Raw genomic sequence first — 18153 nt, forward strand, 5'->3', positions numbered from 1 at the left:
TACTCTGAGCTAGAGTTTTCTCATGATTAAACTGTAGACAATAGTTCCTACTTCAAAGAGTGTTGGAAAGATAAGATTACATTAAGTAATCCACAAAATACCTAAGACAGTACTTTGCATACAGTATTTATCAATAAAAGAAAATTCAAATTTCCATGTTGACCTCCACTGCTTTCAGATGCACCTAGTATCCAAAAGTTCAATTTCTCTTTCTTGGTTCCAAAGACAATTCAAGGGCAAGTAGAAATCTGCTCCAGGGAAAGGACCCAAAATTGGTCATTTGGGCAGTGATATGAACAAGTTTCATCAAGTCAGAGCCATGTCCACAGGAAGGCAATGGGACAGGGAGCCCTTTTGGTCACCTAGAAGGCAAGCACCATGCCCATGTGGCAAATATGCCTCCGCTAGTGACTGTGTGACCACAGACAAGACATTCTGTCACTCTGGGCCTTTGTTTTCTTATTGTTAAGTTGGGGATAATAATGCCTCATAGAATTTTGAGAGAAAATAGTGACATAGTATCTGTAAAAAGACTGTTCGTGCTGTTCAGAGATGTTACAAAGTATTCAGAATCTGCCTCTTCTCATCTCCTCCGCTGATGTCATTCTGGCCCAAGCCACCATCACCTCTCCCCTAGATGACTGCTGTGTCCTCCTGATTGGTCTACCTTCTTCCACCTTTATCCTCTTCTAGCCTGTCCTCCACGAGGCAGCATAAATCTAAGCATGTCATTTCTCTGCTCAGAGCCCTCCTTACAGTAACACCTCATTTACAGTAAAATTCCTGGCAGGCTGAAACCAGGACTTATGAGTCTGCCTCCCCCACTACCTTTCTAATCTTTATTATGACCCCTCTACTTCTTGATTGTTTTATGGCAACCATGCTGCTTCCTTGATCTTCCTCAAAGAAGGAACCAAGTACATTCCCACCTCAGGCCCTTTGCACATGCCTGTCCTTTGGGATGGGGAACACTCCCTCTAGATATTTGCATTGCTTCTGTCTCATCACACTCAGGTCTCTGTCCAGATGGCCTCTGCTCTGAGAGAGCTCCCCTCACCACACCAGCATGCTGTCTCCCCTCTTCCTTCTCTGTGTATCATCAGAGCCCTATGACTGCTGATACTATTCATTTATCTACGTATTGAAATGTTTTCTGACTCCTTCACTAGAGAATAAGCTCCATGAGGGCAGTGTCTGTGTCACTGTCTTCACATTCATCATTACCATATAACAATGAGTTAAAAATTACAGCTGCCAATAGAGAAGCCATCCTAAGTGACTGGCACTGTTCTAAACCTTTACTTACACTGCTCAATTGGTAGTCCATTACAACACTCCTATGGGTTACTGTGATCATCATGCAGATTTTACCAGTGAATATGCTGAGGCTTAGATAGGCTATGCCAAAATCCAGAATTCAACTCAGTTCTGTCTGTATCTGAAGATCTGTGACCTCCCATCCTTAGTAATTTGCTACTGGGGTTCATTTAAAGCTGATTTCAAAGGTGGTATAAAATTTTCTCTGATAAGGTTGTGCTCACATGGCTGTTAGAAAAAGTAGACCAACATGATTTCCCTGAGCTTTAATGCCCTCTCCTCCTTGCCCCAGTGAGATATCCTACACTTTGAGGACAGGAGCCTCAAAGGATGCCTGAGCTTGCGGTGAGACAGGCATCAACCAACCTTCTAGCCAGCACCTGCTGCTTTGGACCCTCAGCACAATTCCCTCTCTTGAAGGGACACCTCAGAATTTCAGACACCACTTACTCCATATTGAGCAAAACCATGTCCCATATGTCTGGTATTCATTGTCGGCAGATTGCAGACAATTCTTGGTCTGTTTTTTTCTGAAGATCCTGAGCCCTTCCAAGCTTCTGCTATTGAGAGGTGGATGTCTTTGGCATCCTTTAAATTACTTACCAGTCTGTCCACTTTGGTGCCACTAGTTTCCACAGGCCCCTGGTAACTTATTCCTCGTTTCCCATATTGCCTCAGTAACCTCCCTCCCCTATGGTAAAACAGGGCAACTCTTGCACCACTGACCTCTGTTATTGGGATCTTATTATGATGCCTGACATAGAATCTTTAGAAGCACCCCCACTGTTGGCCAGAGAACTCAGTGAAAGGGACAGGGAACACATAGGCTTATGCCACTCTCCAAGGTCCTGAACCAACATGCTGCAAAATATCACAGCCCTTTCCTCTATGATGCTGGTCATTCCTGTCTGATGTGCTCCTGTTGAGGGAATGATGGAAAAGAAATTACTATCATACTTAGGAGGAGCAAGAGAAGGAGAGGAAGAGAGCTGAACTTAGGCTAGAGAGTGTCATAACCACAAATGGTACTTAGAAAGAATAAAGGTTTGGTGTTGTTTTCTTTTGTTTTGGCATTGTTTTCAAATAACCATTTATCAAGAAGAAACAACCACTGCACATGAAGCTGAATTCATGTTTATTTGATAATGGTACTACATCCCTGACAGTTGAAACTTTCCCTCTTTTGGCTTATGTTATCCTCCAACCCATCCTGCTTTTAGCCGTGTGTGCCATACTTTGGGCTAGGTATAATAACCAGCCTAACTTTTTTCCCTGCATATTTCGCCCCCATAGAAGACCTCTTCAAACTTCTACAGTCCCCATTTCCCTATCTGCTTCTGCTTCTTGAATTCTGCTTCCCCATAAAATCTCAAAGATCCTTTTACCTTCTCCAGGGCGCCTTCCAATCACTCAGACATGGTTCCTTTAAGTAGCTGTGTCACAATAACCAATGGAGAAAGAAACACTCTGGTAGAATCCTTATTTTGAAAATTGAATTCTGGACCATGCTACTTTCCCAGTCACTCACACCACAGTCTCTCCCACCATCCATATGCCTGATATCATTTTCTGGTCACCCTCTCTACCACCTCTTCACCTTCATTCCATATTGAAGAGTGCTAAAGTCGATATTGAAGTACATATTCAATATTGAACTTCATATTGAAGTAATTTTTCCAAACTACAGTCTTGAATCTTCTCAGGCATGGAGAACATTACATTTGTTGCTTTCCTGACTGATAATACCTAGGAGTCTTGAGTATCAAGTGTCCTTCCTGGCTTATTCCCAGACCCCACTGCAATTCTTTCACCTAAAGAGAGAAAGAAAAGAGGGCACAGTTTGCTGTGGGAGTAAAGGAAAGGTTTCCTTTCCCATAGGTCAGGGGAGGACAATGAATACCAGATACCAAGTCAAAGTCAGGCTACCTCTAGGGAGGCCAGGAAGCAGAGATACAGGTACAGACAGAAGTCACAAGCCCAGTACCTAATAAGAACTGGACCCATTCTGGAGACACAGCCCCATGCTCAAGGCTAAGGTTCTACCCCTTGGTAGAAGTGCTTGCTGGGGCTAGGTGGCCAGGAAGGTGCAGATTGGGGCAGGCAGACTCCAAGGTGTTTCTGTGACAGGTACCAGAGATCATCTCTGAATCTATTGATTTGCACTGGTCATGTCTTTTCCCAAGCATCTGTAACCCTTTGCATCTGTACCACTTTGATCCTTTACTGTATGTGTTCACAGTTTCCAGCACTCCTTAGGTATGGGCTCCTACATCAGGTTTCCCCAACATAGGTTCCATGACCTCATGGCTTTCACAGTCTTTAGCATAATTCTGAATGAGAGGTCTCTGCTCAAGAAAGGGTGGCTGAATTAGGTCAGTCTTAATTACATGAGCAGGTGAAGATTCCAGATAATCCAATAATGACAATACAAATACTACTACTACCACTAGCCTCTGATGTTACTCAATTTCTCTGTGGACCAGCTACAGTTAAACTCTTTAGGCATGTCATCTCATTAAATTCTCTGACCTACCATCTTTCAGATAAGGAAACTGAGACTTAGAAGTTCACTTTCTCAAGGTCAACCAACTAGAGAATATGTTTTAACTTGGTTACTGTGAACACTTAGGAGGATCATCGGTTGGTTTCGGGGGACTAAGAACCCCCTCAGAGTCTGAAAAATCATGTGTTGCAACACGTGTTCACTTTTCTGGGGGAAACGCTTTGTTGATTTTATCAGATTCTGTAAGTGGTCATGCACAGAGTAGGGAGGGCCCCACCTCTGGCCTGATGCAGAGGAGCATGATCCCAGCCTGAATGTGGGGTTTTCCAGGGGAGTGTTTCTCCCAAGTTATAGCTCCAACCTTGTGGACAACCACCGTGGTTGCCACCTTCACCAGCACCCAACGGGGAGGGATCCCAGGACACAGACCCTGGCTTCAGCAATGCACAATGAGCTAGACCCGACCTGCTTGGCACCTTGTACCAGCCTGAAATTTACTACTAAATTCTGAGACCAGAAGGTTAGCCTTATTAAGATTCCTGATAAAGGAATTGGCTTTGGGGGCTTACCTGTCTTCAGCAGATTTTCACTTTGATTACTCAGGAGTGCTCTTATTTCCAGCTTAATGCCTGCAAATAAACTCACCCTCTCTCTCCCACACACCCTGTCTCACCATTCTTTAAAAAATCATCTGGCCCAAATCACATTAAGAAGCAGGAGATTCTGTCTTAATATGGTAGCACTTGGGCTGGCCCTGTGGGTCTAGAAGGATCCTGTTTAACTCTTTCTGTTTAACTCCAGTGACAACCGTGCTCCATGCAGGCTAAGCCAACCTCTCAGGCACATCCTGGAGGACACTGGAGACCCATCTTCAAAACTCATGACCAACCACACTCCCTCCTCACCCAAACAGAAAATCACAGCTCAACACTTCTCCCATCCTTTAAAAGGACTGAATTTCCTTAGCCCTTTAAACAGAATGCATTCATCAGAAGTAACCGTGGCAACAGATCAGAGAGGCTTCAAAAAGCCTGTCTGTATGTAATTAAGAAAAATGAGGAAGAGCATGGAGCTTAGACGGGGAGACCACGGTGCTGAGCCCTGCCACTGCATTCACTGAGGGCTTTTGCGGAAGGAGATGGCAGATTTTCTTTCTCTGTTCTGGCTTCCCTCTCTGCTCCCCCTTGTAATGTTTTTGTTTAGTGGTCTCAATTGGCCTCCTTCCTGGAGATGTTGCTGGGGGCCCAGATTCTGGATGAATACTCCCTGCAAGAGTAGGGCTCCAAGCCAACGAGGCAATGCCTGGATGGGTAGGGAAGTGGCTTAGCATCTTCCTCCAGGGAGGTTTATGCAGACGCCAAATCTACCCTGGTCAGACTTTCATTTGGCCATAGGGAGACTGAGAAGTCTACCTGCAGGAATATGCCCATCTTATCAGGATGCTACGGCACAGACACCTGGGGCCATCATCATTTTAACCACCCAGACATGAGGCACTGGCTTGCCAGCCCTGGAGCGGGCCTCATGGGAATAAGAGACAGAACCCAGCATTGTTAGGAGGCCATCTGAGCCCTGGTGCTTTTTTTTTCATAACACTTATTCTTATTTAAAATAATTTCATTTATTTCTCTGTTTCCTTCTATTCTATTAGTTTTCTCTCACTGGAATATAAGCTCCATAAGAGAATAAGCTTGCCTGTCTTGGTTTTTCTGCCTCTCAAGTGCCGAAAAGAATGCCGGGAGTATTAGTTACGGGAGTAAATGAGTGAATGAGTAAATAATGAATGATCATTTTTTTGTGGCCCAGATTCTGTTCACCTCCACAAATATGCACTGGCACTTGCTCTGTGGGAGGAAGAAGACACACCCCTGCCCTCAAGGAGGCAGGGGAATGATACACTGCAGGGCATGTCTGGCTCTCCTAGCCCTCTGAGTCCATTCTCCAGGGAAGGCCCTTAATGTCTGTTTCTGCTCCTTGGAAGGAAGGGATTCAGATTTATGTACTCCTGCACTCAACAACCATGACCTTCACAAGCCCCTATTCATGCGCCACAGATGCATTTGCTCTGAAAAGCACACATGAATGGGAAGGGGGCAGTGGCTGCTTTATATGAAGACGTTTATTAAAACAACATGGAAAAAAACCCTTCCCCTGGAATGGGGGGTGGGGGTGGGGGAGGAAACTCACTGCATTTCCTCCTGAGCAGCTGGGAGCAAATGAACAGACATGGAGCAGCATCGACAAGGGTGGGTCTTCCCAGCTGTCAGGGAGGCCACTAGATCAGAGACTGGGCAAAACTCTCCATCCAGCTCTTCATTTGCCACCTTTGCCTCACCAAAGCCTCTGCCACTCAGAGTAACAAGCAGTGGGTCATCACTGATTACTGCTGCTACTTCAAGGCCTCTCCAAGGCCCCTCCATCCACCTACAGCAAGGCATCCTGTCTCACGCTGGAGAGGGGGATATACATGGGACCTTTTCCATGCACACTGAGCAAAGGTAGAAAACCAGGTGGGAGGGCAAAGTGCTGTCTGGGGATAGTAATTACAGAAACAGACCAGACAACTGCCCCTGTCTACCAGGAGGCTACAGTGTGGTGAGGATGACAAAGAGGAAGAGACTATCACAATGCAATGATGGAATCTGACTTAGGCACCTGGAAATGAGCTATGGAAGCCCAGATAGGGAGATCATGACTGCTGGGCCTCAGGGAAGGGTCCTAGTGGAATGGGTGCTAGACCTTGAAGAGTGAGCAGGAGTTCAAGTTGATACAGAGGGAAAAGAACTTGTGACAGAGGGAAAAACATTGTGTAGAGGCTCAGAGATAAGAAGAGAGTTTAGTGTGCACAGGCAATTTCAGGAACATTTCTATTAGCCAAAATATGAGGGGTGAAGGTCAACTGCCAGGGATGAGATCAAGAAAAGCAAGGTCCCACGGGGGCTTGAATGACATGGAAAGGAGGGCAACCATTTTGGATAATCAGGAAGCAGGGGAGAAATTGTGCAGAAGAACGCTATGACTCCATGTGCAATTTAGAACTCATACTCTGGCAGAAGAGACTGTATCAGAGAAATGCAGAAGCAATGTTGGAGAATTAATTAGGAGGCTTTTGCAATAGGGTAGGAAAAATGATGAGGCCCAGAATTCTGAGGCCATGGGGATAGAGAGGAAGGAACATGTCTAAGGAAAAGTAGAGGAAGATGGACAGATTGTGCTAATGGTCCATGTGTTAGGTGATACAGAAGATGTGGCTCCCAGGGCCTGACTGGTGACTACACAGGTATCAAAGAAGGTAAGGATTGAATTGTGTTCCCTGGATTTGTCACATAGAAAGCTAAAGGAAAAGCAGTCATGGCAGAGAAGTGGGGAAGTAATCAGACTTCAGTTGGCTGAGCAGGGAGAGAGGAAAGACAGTAAGTGTAGGCTCTTGTTTGCAAAAGCTTGGCTGAGCCAAGAGTAAAGAAGAGAGGGTGTGCAATGTAGATAGATGCCAGGTGATGATGTTTTGGTTTGAAAATGGCAAAGACTTGTATGAGTTTACATTGAGAAGCTGGAGTCAGTGGGGAGAGTGTAGCTGAAGCTCAAAGGAGAGAGGAAATAATTGAAGGAGGAAAGTCTCAATGGGTGAGAGGGATGGATGATCACTCTCTTGGTCAGTGCCTGCCTCTGCCCCTTCACCCGAGGCTGCTTTCTGAGTGATAGCCTCAGGATGTCCCAAGGATGCAGTGAGATAAAAAGATTCACCCCACACCTAGTATAAAGCAAGCACTCAGTGAATGCCTTTACTTTGAAATGAGAAACAGGGGCCCGCGGGTGAGTCTAGGCTCTCTGCTATAGAAGTGAGACTAACAAGAGTTGCGTTGACTGCTGAGAGCTTGTGGTATGAGTCCCATCAGTTAGAAGCAAACAGATGTGTCCAAGACAGGCAGTGACCAATATGGATGGTAATGAATTGTGCAGTGTGTGGCAAGGTTGGCCCAGCCCTGTAAAGAGCCTACCTGGGACAGTACTGACTGCCTTCCCAGCACTAGCTATGTGATTATTTGAAAAGAGATGGATGTTTATTCCTGGGCAGATGGGTGGGGAATTCTTGAATGCTGTTTGCAAGACTTCAGTAAAAATGCTCCATGAATTCTGCCCTGTCACATGCATGCATGAACGCTGTGCTTTAGCTCAGGCCTAATGGGCTTTATATGGTACAGTACTGATTTTCTTTCAAGTTTTAATAGAACCCGATTTAATATTTGCTTTCTGCTCTAGCTGCTTGCTGTTGACTGATTCAACACAGAATCCTTCCCTGGTGCCCCCCGACCTTGTTGTTATTCCCTCATTTTTTGTGTTGGCATTTGATTCCTGTCTCCAGCATGAACCACTTTACACATGTCTTCGTTCAGCTGGTGACAGTCACGTGCATGAATTCTGAATGCATTACTATCTGAAGCGGCTGCTCCAGCAGACCTGCCATTCGAAAGGGGGGCTTCCGGGCAGGATTCATTTTTATCAGTTAGACACTGAGGAGATGCAAGGCTCAGGCTTGGGAACCTGAGGCTATGATCTGTTCTGGTTTTGGGCAGCAGATTCTCCAACTTAATCTCAAAATGCCCAGCATTGTGGCCGTTAATTCAGCAATATTTTGCTCTTCTGTGAAGCACCAGGATTTCCACAGTTTTGCAACAAGGCATTTCAGTTTTTGCCAGATTGTGAAAAGTAGCCATAAACAGAGCTTTCCAGAGGAAAGAGGCTGCCCTCTGTGAGTCCCAGTGAGCCTGTCTGGTTTGTAAGAGAAGGTCTGTTCAGAGCAGGGCTATAGTTGAGAACGTGAGCTTTGGAATCCGGCAGGTATGGGCTTTCACACTGGCTTCAGTTCTTACAGAGCTATGCGATCTATAGCCAGCCTCCTTTCTAAGCTTTACTTCCCCTTTCTATTAAATTGAGATAATTATTTTATCTTCCTGGTAGGGGTCTTTGGGGGGAATAAATAAGGTAATGTATATAAAGCAGCTAGCAGAATGTCTAAACACATTCCTATGTTTTCTTACGTCATGGGGCCCAAAGTGACTACATGAACCTCTCCCACCCAATTCTGCTTCTTTTCTCATGTGCCAAAGCTGGTCCAATGTAAATATACATCTATTCAGGTGCTCTGGAAGCCTGTCCTACAGAGATGCATCCCTGCTACCACGCACACACCAGATAGATCCCAAATGTGTGAGATTTTGTGCAGAATTTCAGAATATGTTAGGGTTTTTGGAGGGGCCACTCATATCCTTCTACCCTTGAGTTCTACACCAATTAAGATTAGACAAAGAATCCAGTAAATGTTCAATATATATACATTTTATTAAACCTAAACCTGGCTGGAGGATGTGGCTTGATCCTGAGAGCAAAAGGCCTTAAACCCAGGTCCTGGAACCGTCTTTCCCTTGGCACACATGATTGAAAGAAGAAAAGCCTCAGTGAAGATGACTGAAATGGGAGCTAGGGACAAGTTGTCATCTCTGTTCACCTATTCTTCTTTTAAAATGAATTGAAGCATAGCCATTTGGGGTTGAGGAAGGAGTGGGAGGCGAGCGCACTGATGAGGTTGGGAATGCACCAGAGGCAGACAAGAGAGCTGCCGGACAAGGAAGCTTATGTCTAGCCTCACTGGACCTTCTTTGTCTCCCTGCAGGCGTCCCATCAGGTCCCCGCAATGTTATCTCCATCGTCAATGAGACGTCCATCATTCTGGAGTGGCACCCTCCAAGGGAGACAGGTGGGCGGGATGATGTGACCTACAACATCATCTGCAAAAAGTGCCGGGCAGACCGCCGGAGCTGCTCCCGCTGTGACGACAATGTGGAGTTTGTGCCCAGGCAGCTGGGCCTGACGGAGTGCCGCGTCTCCATCAGCAGCCTGTGGGCCCACACCCCCTACACCTTTGACATCCAGGCCATCAATGGAGTCTCCAGCAAGAGTCCCTTCCCCCCACAGCACGTCTCTGTCAACATCACCACAAACCAAGCCGGTAAGTCTGGAGGCTTCTGTGCTCCTGTTTGGATGTGTGGCTGGCTCTTTGTCTCTAGGCAGGGACACAGCTGCAGCCACACCCATCCTGCCAGTGTACTGTCAGGCCTCTGCCCAGGAGTGAAGGTGTCAGGTGATGGGCATTTGTGATCACATAGAGAAGGCAGGTGTAGTGTTGTGCTTCTGAGAATGAGCTGCAGACTAGGGGATTTTCTTTTGCCCAGCACAAAAGCAAAGAGGTATATCCAAGCCAGAATAGGACTTAGTGCTCTTCATCCAGCCTGAGCTCAACAAATCCTGTTGGAAAGATGGATGAAGAGATGGACAGACAGGTGTGTGAGTGGACAAACAGAGGATTGTGTAAATGGATGGACAGATGGACAGAGGGCTAGGTAGGTGGACAGATGGATGGACAGACAGATGGTGAGTGAGTGGAGGCACTGAAAGACTTTGAGAACAGGACGACAAATGATGCTTTATGGAAACCCAATGACAGAAATTTTCCAGAGATCATATGATAAAATCAATATTACCTTCATTTTCCAATTAAACCTATGTAGTTCAAAAGTGTATTCTCCTTTATAGCTTGCTCTGATGAATGATATGCTGCTGTTGAGACCTCAGATAGATGGCAATAGATCGCTCCTGATAGCCAGCACATCCTTGTGGGATGCATAGCTCAGAACACATTTTCTTTCTCTTTATTTCTGAATCTTACACTCTTCTGATCTTTTCTCTTTATTACTTTTCACAGCTCTTGCAAGAATCTGTTTATTTTTATATCAATTTAACGAGTCCATTCATGCACTTATTTATTCGTTCATCATTAAGAGACAGTCATTTAGCATGTACTGTGTGCCACGCTGTGGATTAGACACAGTGAAGGATGCAGTGATACTTGGACACTATTGTTCCTCCCATGAAACTCATTAACTGAAGAATTTAGAGGATATAGATACAAAGCACAAAGCTGCAAGGTAAAATGCTATATGCATGCAGTAAATACCAAGGGAGTTAGAGAAAAATGAGCAATCTCTCTCCGGGGGTTACTGTGCAAGGCTGCAGAGGGGAAGTGAACATCACATGCACAGGCAATGGGGGTCATAGGCAGTGGACCATGATGTTATTTGGAATTATAGATTTTTCTCAATTAACAAATTCTAAAAGGACAGCTTGTTAGTAGAATAGCAGGAGCCAAGCATCTATCTCTGCTCTCTCTTCCTCTGTGTATCTCCCCCTCTCTGACCTCCTCTTTTCTACTCCATCCTTTTCTACTCACCTCCCCACCCTCAGACTCACTCTGCTTCTTTTAAAACCAGGCATCTTAGGCATCTTTGATGGCAGATGAATCTTGAGTTTAAGCTGTCAGAACTGAGAAGAAAAAAGGTGTCGTAGGAGAGCATGTCTGTCCAGATGGCTGCGTTGCTGCTGTGTGTGGGTGTGTGTGTGTGTGTTCATGTGGTGTGTTTGTATGTATGTGTATGGTCACGTGTTTACATGCATACGTGTGTAGTGAGAAAATAAGAGTGGAAATGTAGAAGCCTCCAGCTGGTGACCACAGTGTTGGTGCCGTAGAGACAAAGGTTGTGACATTTTGTCTTACCCAAAGAAAGGAGAATGGTAATTTCTGCATTATGTTAAGCATGTAACATGGGCAGCCTTTGTTAGCAGTATTTCCCTTGAAGAGTTTAGGCAGAAAACTGGCTGAAATATTTTAGTGTCCCAGCTTTTGGGAATGACAATCCTGCCAGGCTGTCATGTTACACTGGGCTTGGCTGTCTTTTCTCTCTCTCTAAGCATGTGCGAACAAACCTGCCACTTATATCGGTTTGCTTTTATTTCTGCCCTCCCTTCTCTTACCCTGCTATTCCCGAACCTGCCCATCTGCTTGTCTTGCCATCTGCACCTTCCTAGACTGCAGTGGAGCTGGGGGACCAAGGCTCTTGCAAGGGGCCCTGCATTACCAACATGCAAAATATTCATTTGTATCCTCACCCTTTTGCACCTCCATGAGCACACTTCTCATGTGCTTTGTTCCCCCTCTGGCAGGCCCTTTAATCTTAATTATCCCTGATTTTGTAGTCCTGGCCTCCATTATCACCTTCCAATCTATGATTCCCTGTTTGGTAACTCTGGAATTCTGGTGTCAGAGAGTTTACACTCGCTGAGAGAAGGATGCAATTTCTTCTTGGTAGCACATGGTTATTGTAAAACAAATATCAAGTTGACCAGTGGTTCCTAATCTATGGGCTGTGGACTGAGGAACAGGGTGCCATCGCACTGATTTGATGAATCTATGTGTAAATACAAATTATTTTCAACCAACAGATAGTATTTTTTTAAAGATGAGAACCATCAAAGTAAACATTCAAACCTGAACTTCTGTGAGAACAGTTTAGAACCATGAACAGAAGCTATGCATTTTACCAGAGGTGGACAAGAGACTAAAAAGTAGGCATCATAAAAACTCTAATGACTCAGATCCATTAAGGGCTGAGGTGGGTGGACCCATGTGTTACCAACAGGTCATGACATGTCTAACTTTCCCAGAATACCCCTGAGCTGGTCCACTCTAGCTCACACTGGGTCAGATCTAGCTCAGTCTTCCTCCCCTGGCTTCATGGTATGGTATGACCCCTCTCTGTGCCTGTGGCCACCTGTCCTACTGTTTGAGTCATGAGTAGCTAGATGGCAGGCAAAGAATTTGACCAAGAGGAGTCCTGGGATCAATCATTAAGTCAACCTGTGTTTATTGAATGCGTACTCTATGTCTGGAACTGCCCAAACTGTGAAGTGGCTGGGGACTATTGAGTGGGTCCTGATTGAGAAATAGATGAGTAATAATTATTATAGTTAACACCTCATGTTTGTGTTTCTTTTGAGTTCACAAAGAATTTTGGAATTGTGTGGACTAATTTAATCCTCATAATTACACAATGACTTGGGGATTATTGTTCCTATTTTTCTAATAAGAAAGCAGAGACTTAAAGGGATTTGGATAATCTAGGATTAGAAAGAGATCAACAGGATGTCCCTTGTCTGTGTCTGCCTTATAGTGTTCTGTCCTAAAAGTGGACAGTACCTCTGGGCTCCCCATTTCATAGTCTCCAACAATAGGCTCTTCTTGATTCCAAGAGCTGTGATCTAAGAAGAGACCTTGGAGATTTTTGCTATCATTTGTTTTTTGGTCATTGGGCACATGGTAGATACAGTTTTTCACTCAGAGACAAGCTTGTCTGTTGAGTTCTGAGATTCAGAGAGCCTTCATCTTCTCCCATCATGACCCCAATTATGTATATAGTCATGACTATTCAAGGACCAGGTATCACTTGGAGAGTTTCAGGACTGGATCCTTACCCAGTCCAAAGGCAGTGGCAGAGAACTGACATCTTTGAGCACCTCCAATGTGCCAACCCCTACCACGTGTTTTGTTTTTGTTTTTGTTTCTGTTCTTTTTACAGAGAAGGTGGGTCAGATGAAGAAATTTAGGTCAGAGCAGTTTTGAATTTGCTCAGCATCTCACAGCCAACAAAGGATTCTAAGAAACATCATTTGCACCTCCCTAGGCTGCAGATATTTCTGAGAAACATCATTTCTTGGCTGTGAGATGTTTTGTGGCCATTTTATCCTCAGACTGATGAAAAATCACATTATAGTGGACTGTGTAAGTCGTAAGCTCTCTCTAAGCTGTTGCCACATTGCTAGGCCATTTTAGCTGTCAAAAACTGTCCATCATCTTTGGTCAGGATTGGTCATGAATTATGCAAGCTCAGATTTATGTGAGGTCTTCAGGGATACATCCTTGCACTGAATACAGCTGCCATGAGTTTAAAATAGACCAGATCAGGTGCAACTCTCTCTGTTCCAGTGGCCAAGTGATCTGCAGAGAGATTGTTATCACCACTAACTCCTGCAGTCACTCTCTGGCATCTGGCCCCAGATTCAGACTGATGGCCGGATCATCTGGCTGTCAGAGAGAATTAAGTGAATGACAAACTTTACTTCTCTCTTCTGTCAAATAGACTCGGAGTGTCAAAGTTGGAAAAGAAGACCTCAGAGGAAATCTTGGGGGTATAAAAGATGAATCAGACCAGCACATGAGCTTGGGACCATCTAAGCCAGAGAACAAACTCAAAGACCCCTAAGGCCAGGCAGGTAATGGAGAGGAGCAAAGCAGAGTCAGGTACAAGGCAATAGGGAGTGGTGGGGACTGCAGGGAACTTTAGAGGCAGCCATTGTTCAGCTCCAGCAAGAGTTGCATGCCCAGCACTGCCTGATTTTATAAGCTGAAAATCCAGATTTAAAATGTTGACAACTGATTAGAAAATTTTAAAGCACTTGAGAGCCAAACAAATCCAATTCTGGATTTAGCCTGTTGGCGATGGTTTGTAACCTCTGATTCAGAGGGTGAATCTGATTAACCCAAGTCTTACTGCCAAGCATGCTCTGTTTTCCATTCTCATTCCACCACGGGGCAGTCATCTTCCTCACCTCTGGGCTCATGGTGGCAGAGTGCAGTGGGGTATTCCTGGGGTTGCTTCCCCTCTCTGCTCCTCACATGAATCATGCAAGTTCATTTAACTGGCAAGATCCCTCATTTCTTGCCTATAAAACAGGTGTCATGATACCTGCTTCCTAGTACTATAGGGACAAGCAAACGAGAGAGCAGATAGAAAATCACTCTGTAAACTATGCTATGGACTGAGAGATTAGCATCATTTCTGGGAATATGTCTTCAGCTAGAGAGCAATTTGCCGTATTTTTTCTCCCTAGACTGTTTCCTTCCAAGCCTTCACAGTTTCTTTGTTTGGGACTGATGTTATCTGTATCAGATACATAACAGATATTGGTTTCTCCAGTCTGTGCTGGGAGGGGTAGGCACCAGAAACGAAAGTAGCAAAGTCTGTATCCCAGTGAGCTAATGATAAGGGAGGAAGTGGAGCCCAGAACCTAGGTACCTGCCATTGGATGATTCTGATGCTCAGAGGAGCCTGTCTATCTTTCCTCATTGTGTATTTGAAGAAGCAACAATTTTCCCCTCACTTGCATGATCTTATCAGCACAATTTATATCTGACATTTATATTACATGCAGTTCATGTATGGCCTGCGTGCCACTTCCATGTGGAATACTATCCATCATGCCCACAACACAGACACAACACATTACTTACTTTTCTTTTAAAAATGCTGCACTATTTCTGTTAATAGTTACAAGCCCCTATAGTTTGTCCATTTTTAAGGCACTTTTGAAGTTCTTAGACAGTTAAAATCACTCAGATACACTAATTTTCTTACAAAAGAATTACCTAGCCCATCAATTCCTCTGAATACATCACCTAATTTGCATTATTCCTTGGTTAAATATAGTATTTGCATGCATAAAGAATAATCTTTGAATATGAAAAGGAATTTTATGATATTGCAATATATTGAGCTCTTTGGAGGAAAGATATTATGTAAATCTCAAAATTAAATATTAAAACAATATTACACTGCTGCCTGTAAAAATGTGGAGTGTTAAGATCCATATGCTGAAGCCAGTTCATTTTTAAGGGCTGTGCTTATTGGAAATTAGCAGGCAAAATTTGCTCCAACACAGAGAAAAGATTGAGTGAGAACTTTAAAGACTAGAAGGACTTGAAAGAAAACTTTCATTGAAGTTAATAAAGAAAAGTTAAAAAAAAAACTTAAGCAAGTAAAATTTTCACTGTTCTTAATTCAATTTCATAGTTTGTTTCATTGCTTTCTTCTCATTGTTAATTCTAGAAAATTTTGTTTTTATTGTTTCTTAAGCTCTGGCATTGGGAAGGAACTTCCAAGTGGCCTCAGAAAGGCCCTGGCCATTTGCAAACAATGATGTGTTCTCCGTTGAGCTCAGAGGGTCGGCAGATGGCACTGCCCCTGACCAATGTCCTGGCTTCTATCCTTGGCAACCTCGCGGTCCTCCACCAGATGGTGAGCTATGTGGAGAATCACACTTTCTCACCTACCACCAGTTTCCTGAGAGAGCGGCCACACAATGCCAGGCACAGAGAGCCTTGATAAATATTTGCCAGATGGCTTCAGTCCCCACAGATGAGCATTAGTATGTAAGTGTTTGGCTGGGGAGTGGTGATGAGAATGTGTCCTGGTGACCCACAGGTAACATCTTAATATCCCTCCCAGATTAGTCATGTAATCTGGAGTCTTCCTCCGCTGTGGCTTCTTGCAGGAAAACTTAGGGAATGTTGCTTAGGATGATGCTACAAGCCCTGATCCACTCAGAGGAACACAGAGAGACTCAACCACTCTCAAAGGGATTGGTTTGTTTGGGCATTTTAACTTTGGAAATGTATTCATTCACTGAACACATTCTTTATGACTGCTCACCAAGTACTGCTTGCAAGTACTGGCTCAAGGGTACTGCTTTTCAGGGGCTCCCATTTATTCGCCTACTCGTCAAATATTTTTCAAGGCCTTTCTGCATGCCATATACTGCTCTAGACACTGGGAACACAGCAGCAAACATAACAGACAAAAATCTGTGCCTTTGTGGAGCTTGCATTCTAGTCGACAGCACTCACTGAGACTGGGATCAGAGGCCCAGAAAAGTCACAAAGTAAGCAGGTGACTGATTGGGAAGTGACTTGATGGGGTGCAGGACCCTCAGCTGGGCTCTTGGTACCACCCTCTTCTGTGGTGCCCACTCTTACATTTCAAAAGTTAGGATGGAACCACGTGTCGTTGCCAGAGAGCATTTCAGTTTGTGGTGGATGTTGCTATACAGTGACAATGTGTTTGATGGGATATTTTATTGTTCAACAGACCAATTTGAATGAACTCCTTGTGGATGGATATCACACGCTGGGACACACAGTGGTTGGGTATGGGAATTCTCCTTCCAGGTTGTGAGCAGTGGCTTGTGATGCTGCTAACAGCTCCAGAACAGCCTTCACTCTGCTAGGAGTACCAGAGTGCCCACAGGACTCAGGGACCTATTTGCTTGTTTACTCCATCTTGGTCCAGGCACTCCAAGTACATAGCTTCAGGAGTAAAAATGGCTACTGACAATGAGACTGGAGGAAATTTCTTACCCTGTAAGGATCTCATATCCACATGAGATTGTTATAACCCTTATTGGAGAGGGGACACCAGTTGGATTATTAGATAGTTGCTGTTCACCTTGTGAGCTATCCCATAAAGAGGCATCTCATAAAGCGGCAAAGAGGATGGGAGGGAGGAGGGTGCAGGTGATCCATCCTCCATGCTCCTGTGGCAAGTCAAGTCAACTCCATGAACTGACTGGCATCTCCAGGAGAGAACGCCCTGTATCCGTCCTGTTGACTATTGTGTCCAGATAGGTGTCTAGTTGGGTACCTGAAATATAGAAAGCAATCAATAAATGTTCATTGAATGAACTAGTAACTTGTTAAATAAATATATGAATGAATGCTTCAGTCTTTCTTAAAGTAATCTCAAGCATCAGCAAATGGTGCAGCTTTAGCTGTCTCTGTGATCTTTCCTTTATCAGGCACCTTTGGGTGGGGAGCTGTGATTGCAGTTACCCCTTACATTCTCCCAGATGTTGGTAAGACCTCAGGCTTCCTGTGTGCACTGCACCCCCAAACCATAACCATGTTCTGTGGGAGTTGCTCTTCTATGACCTGGCCTGTCCTACCTCCCCCACTGGCAGGGTCCCAGCTGCTTGAGCAATTGCAGGGAGGGTGGTTGGGATGGCATCCCAGCACTGTTGTCTGTCCCCCTGCATGCCAGCCCCGCGCCTATCATTTTCACAGTACCATCCATGTTAAACAGGCAGGAACACCAGGGGTTTCTGAATGCAGCAATTAACAAAACAGTAATCAAGCTAAGTGTTTAATTTCAGAAAATTAACATCTTCTCTGAGCGGATGTGAAAGATGGAGGAAAAAGGCACATAGAATGTTCTGGGTAAATAAAGGCAACGCTGGACCACAAATATTTTTCAGTGCAAGGTAAACTCTTTGCCAATCCCTCAGGCCTCGGGATCAGTTTCCTTCTGGTAGCCAAACTGCAGGAAAACCTTTGCTGTAGAATTGAGCCTTAGGATTTTAAAGCGTGTGCGCTTCTTTCCTTTCCTTTTTTTTTTTTTTTTTCTCTTTTTTGACAGAAGAGCAAACGCTTTCACCATTCAGAACAGCTTGGGGGAACAAGAGCCCAGTCATGCCCCCTAAGAGCGCATCTGCCCTGTAGAAACGGTGATGTATGTTGCCCTTCTCTGAATTGTGCTTGTTAAAGGGACAATACAGTGATTTCTTGGATGTGCATTAGTTGTTTATGTGCTTAGGCTCTATTTCTCTTGGCAGAC

General features: G+C 44.6%; 1 protein-coding gene across 1 annotated transcript in view; it reads left to right on the plus strand.

Annotated features, from left to right (window-relative positions):
* Positions 1 to 18153, plus strand: part of EPHB1 (EPH receptor B1) — a 467125-nt gene that overhangs the window by 331300 nt on the left and 117672 nt on the right. Inside the window, exon 5 of the mRNA XM_001151617.7 lies at positions 9492 to 9827. Coding sequence (XP_001151617.1) covers positions 9492 to 9827 — 336 coding nt within the window. The remainder of the gene's footprint in view (positions 1 to 9491; positions 9828 to 18153) is intronic.

Source organism: Pan troglodytes, chromosome 2 (genome assembly GCF_028858775.2).
Source record: "Pan troglodytes isolate AG18354 chromosome 2, NHGRI_mPanTro3-v2.0_pri, whole genome shotgun sequence".
Lineage (NCBI taxonomy): Eukaryota > Metazoa > Chordata > Mammalia > Primates > Hominidae > Pan > Pan troglodytes.